Source organism: Gymnoscopelus microlampas (assembly GCF_963454915.1).
Source record: "Gymnoscopelus microlampas genome assembly, chromosome: 20".
In the NCBI taxonomy this organism is placed as follows: Eukaryota; Metazoa; Chordata; class Actinopteri; order Myctophiformes; family Myctophidae; genus Gymnoscopelus; species Gymnoscopelus microlampas.
The window spans coordinates 43363274-43368462 of record NC_139957.1 but is presented as its reverse complement, the minus strand read 5'-3'; the positions used below and the strand labels follow the sequence as shown (position 1 = coordinate 43368462).

At 40.7% G+C, this 5189-nt stretch overlaps 1 protein-coding gene across 1 annotated transcript; it reads left to right on the top strand.

Moving 5' to 3' along the window:
- Nucleotides 1–3506: 3506 nt before the first annotated feature.
- On the top strand, nucleotides 3507–3980 carry LOC311036152 (large ribosomal subunit protein mL55-like; the record flags this gene model as incomplete). Its single annotated transcript, XM_084044679.1, has 1 exon — nucleotides 3507–3980. The coding sequence occupies one exon, from the start codon at nucleotides 3507–3509 to the stop codon at nucleotides 3978–3980; it is 474 nt and encodes a 157-aa protein (XP_083900805.1).
- Between the last annotated feature and the right edge of the window lie 1209 nt (nucleotides 3981–5189).

The following is a 5189-nucleotide window of genomic DNA, read 5'->3' as shown; positions in this document are numbered from 1 at the left end:
TCACTGTTGTCACGATCCATCATTGGGACTTTGTCAGCATTCCCACATGTGTGTATTGTCATCAGCAGCACCTTTCTGTCAACCAAGTATCAAGGCGTTTTTCTAGTACAGTGGTTCTCAAACCTTTTTGGGTTAGGGTTAGCATAACTTTTTCATCCACAGCACCCCTGAATTACATTGTTACTTACTTACTTACTTATAGGACCCTCCCTCCATTTATGTCATATTACGGTACATAAAAATGTAAATATTTCCGCCTAAGATACAGTATGCCATGAGGAAAACTTGAGTATCAATTTCCATTAGGGCAGGTTGAAAATAATTCTATACTTGACGTTTAACCACTCTGGGTGGAACATTCGTCAACAACAGCAGATCTACAAGCTCACAACGCAACGCAACGTGATGTGTTGTGAGCTTGTAGATCGGCTATTTTTGACAGATTTGGTGTAGAAAAAAAGTGATATGGATCAATTCCAAATATTATCAAAACATTCCGAGGCACCCACTTTGAGAAGTACAGTAGGACCCAAATGCAACGGAAGGCTAAATCTTGATGTGGAGGACAACGTTGATTTGACAATAATTTGCAGGAGAAACTCAGCAGTCATGAACTGACTTAGAAAAAGGCTACCAAGACAAACAATTCAGCAAACTTTCAAGGTACAGACAGGTATAAATACAATGGGAACTAACAAGAAACAGGTGCAACTCAATGACAATCAACACAGGGATTGGCTGACCTAAAACAAGACACAAGTGGAAAACTAAACTAATCACAAGGTAATGACACAAGATAGGTAACAGTAACTAGGGCAGACAGGAAACAATAGGAACAATACTACAAAATAAGGTACCAAAAAAACACAAGAACACACTACAAAATAAGATACAGAAATACAGATCCTGACACCAAGTTCTAATTTTCTCAAGATCAGCTCTGGCAAAATGTGATGCAACCAGAATTATTTCAGTTTTATCATGTTTGGGAGGTCCGCTGATCTGACTGACTTCCCTCTCATATATGGGCCAATACAGTATGTGGGCATACCATATATGGGCACTGTGGTCGGATCGGCGGTTCTGGAGAACTGGATATCCATATATGCCTGTATGAGCATATCGGACAGACAGGGATTTTGCACATTCATAGTAGGATTTCATACAAAGCTTAATATTTTGGTTGGATATGAAATCTTATCTTCCAATACATTCTTAAGTTTTAGGCCTATTGTCAAACATGTTCAAAACAATTTAAACAACTGCGTCATAAGATTTAATATCCACCAAAATATTTCATACATAATTATGAAATATTGACCAAGACTAAAACTAAGGAAATGATTATGGTTTGTTTAAGCAGATCGACTTCCACCTTCGACACTTCCACCTTACTGAACCTCAAGACTGAAGACCTAATGCTTCTAGTCTAGACTTCACTTTAAGAGCATGAATGACGTAGAGCAGTGGTTCTTAAACTTTTTCAAGTCAAGGACCCCCAAATGTGTGTGTATTTGGCTGCGGACCCCCATCTGAAAAGGGTTTGTGCCGGTGACCCCCAGAAGAGAAGATTGATGTTAAAAAAAAGCAGATGTAGGCCTACAAACTCACAGTTAGCACAACTACACTGTGAGCTTGTATATCTTCTCTTTTTGAATAGCCAATATAAATGGATAAAGCGGTTATTAAAATGAATGTGATGCATTAACACCTTTAGCTGGGGACCCCCTGGAACCCCTCTCAAGATCCCTGGGGGTCCCCAGCCCCCACCTTGAGAGATCGGCTTGTAGATCGGCTATTTTTGACAGATTTGGTGTAGAAAAAAAGTGATATGGATCAATTCCAAATATTATCAAAACATTCCGAGGCACCCACTTTGAGAAGTACAGTAGGACCCAAATGCAACGGAAGGCTAAATCTTGATGTGGAGGACAACGTTGATTTGACAATAATTTGCAGGAGAAACTCAGCAGTCATGAACTGACTTAGAAAAAGGCTACCAAGACAAACAATTCAGCAAACTTTCAAGGTACAGACAGGTATAAATACAATGGGAACTAACAAGAAACAGGTGCAACTCAATGACAATCAACACAGGGATTGGCTGACCTAAAACAAGACACAAGTGGAAAACTAAACTAATCACAAGGTAATGACACAAGATAGGTAACAGTAACTAGGGCAGACAGGAAACAATAGGAACAATACTACAAAATAAGGTACCAAAAAAACACAAGAACACACTACAAAATAAGATACAGAAATACAGATCCTGACACCAAGTTCTAATTTTCTCAAGATCAGCTCTGGCAAAATGTGATGCAACCAGAATTATTTCAGTTTTATCATGTTTGGGAGGTCCGCTGATCTGACTGACTTCCCTCTCATATATGGGCCAATACAGTATGTGGGCATACCATATATGGGCACTGTGGTCGGATCGGCGGTTCTGGAGAACTGGATATCCATATATGCCTGTATGAGCATATCGGACAGACAGGGATTTTGCACATTCATAGTAGGATTTCATACAAAGCTTAATATTTTGGTTGGATATGAAATCTTATCTTCCAATACATTCTTAAGTTTTAGGCCTATTGTCAAACATGTTCAAAACAATTTAAACAACTGCGTCATAAGATTTAATATCCACCAAAATATTTCATACATAATTATGAAATATTGACCAAGACTAAAACTAAGGAAATGATTATGGTTTGTTTAAGCAGATCGACTTCCACCTTCGACACTTCCACCTTACTGAACCTCAAGACTGAAGACCTAATGCTTCTAGTCTAGACTTCACTTTAAGAGCATGAATGACGTAGAGCAGTGGTTCTTAAACTTTTTCAAGTCAAGGACCCCCAAATGTGTGTGTATTTGGCTGCGGACCCCCATCTGAAAAGGGTTTGTGCCGGTGACCCCCAGAAGAGAAGATTGATGTTAAAAAAAAGCAGATGTAGGCCTACAAACTCACAGTTAGCACAACTACACTGTGAGCTTGTATATCTTCTCTTTTTGAATAGCCAATATAAATGGATAAAGCGGTTATTAAAATGAATGTGATGCATTAACACCTTTAGCTGGGGACCCCCTGGAACCCCTCTCAAGATCCCTGGGGGTCCCCAGCCCCCACCTTGAGAACCAATGACTTAGAGCTCCATGAATGGAGCAGACTGACACATTTCGGTCTGGCGTCATGGACTGGGTCTGATGATGTCATCACCTGGGTCTGATGTCATTGACTCCCTGTTCGGGCGTGGCTGATGGGTAAACTCCATATAAGGACAAGACTTCTTCCTGGCATCGTCATGATGACACCGGTATATAAAAGCACCAGGAGGTAGAAACAAACACAAATTTTCACTCGAAAAACTATTCTGAAACTCACTTTTCAGAAAGTAATTTTGTCCTAATTTTGTCCTGTTATGTTCATGCTGGGTCGTTAAGATAATAGCATAGATTTTTTTCATGTATTTATTCCTAAAAAAATGTCCGTAATAAAGATGTGGACGCCTCAGACTCTGTTCTCACGGTGTATCCATCATATGATGAGGCAGACTGGATCCCTGACCGGATCCCAGACTGGATCCCTCTCAGCAGAGCTCTCTCTCCCCTCCTCACACACCACGCCATCGCGGTCCATCGTCTGCGGTGCTGGTCCGGGCCTCTCCTTCCACACAGGCTCTCCTCAGCACCATTCCAATAGGACGTCCATATCGCGCTGCGGCAGGCAGAGGTACGAGAGGCTGTATCCAGTCCTTCTGGTCCGGCCCGACGGCTCCACACTGAACATAAGATACAAAGAACCCAGACGGGTCGTGGTGATGCCGGTGGACCCGTCCACCCTGTCAGAGGAGGAGCGGAGAGCTCGTCGGAAGAAGATAGATGTCAAGAAGAAGAAGGTGAAACATGAAGATGTCCACTATGAAGATGACTTCCAGGCCGATGATTACAGCAGGTTCTGGAAGAAGGAATAACACTTTATTTGTTGTGCTCATTTATAGCAACGCCCTGCACACATAGACACACACAGACATTGAAAACTGGGAGCTGACCAGTACAACCACAGTCTTATACTGGGAGCTTATACTATTGGCCACTGATCAGCACCACCTGGAGCAGTTTGGGGTTAACCCATTAAGACCGGGAAAGCATCTGTCATTTCAGATTTAAACCACTTTATCCATTATCTTATACTTGGGCTATTCAAAAATAGCAGATCTACAAGCTCATAGCGTGGCACCGAGTGCCGCACTACGAGCTTATAGATGTGCAATTTTTTTGTTGTTGAAAAATCTTGAACATTTGTGCAAATCTTTGAATGCATATTCTTTATAAAGCGAACATTTTTAACTCAAATCTTTGCTTCTGGGGATTCTACAAAACTTTTTTTGAGAATAATTTTGTTGTTATAATATCAGTGTTTCTCAAACTTTTCATGTCAAGGACCACCCAAAATGGACCGCGGACCCCCATCTCAAAATATTTTGTTCCAGGGACCCCCAGAAGCAAAGATTTGAGTTAAACATGTATATTCAAAGATTTGCACACATTCACGATTTGTTTTACAAAAAATAGCAGATCTACAAGCTTGGAGCTTGTAGATCTGCTATTTTTTTTTTAAAGCCAAAGAAATCTAAAGTGACACAGATGCGTTCCCAGTCTTAATGGCTAAAGTGCCTTGCTCAAGGGCACTTTAGCCGTGTTGGGGGATAGATGAGTGGTGACCATTCACTTCCGCACCCAGATTTTTCCTGCTGGTCCAGGTAATCAAACAGGGAACCTTCCAAATACGATCCTCTAACCTTTAGGCCACCGCTGCCCTGGACTTGATGCAGATTTTTTGTTTAATTGTGTGCCATTTTTTCAACAGCAAACTCCAGCGTTCTCTCCTGGATGAAGACTTAATCGACTGCAACTCAACTGAAGTATTAGATCAAGTGGTTAACACACAAGAACACAATTAAAACACAGTCTGTCAGTTTTTAAAGACATGAGAAGATATCCCAAATAAATCAAGTGAAATCACCCTACAGTATATACATAGGCTATTTGAAAATAGCCAATCTACAAGCCCATAACGTGCCACATTGCAGATCTGATATTTTTAAAGAGATCTTGTGAAAATTTGAAAAATGTGGAATCTCCTATCTTTGAAACATTTTTTAAATAAGTGTTAAATAGCT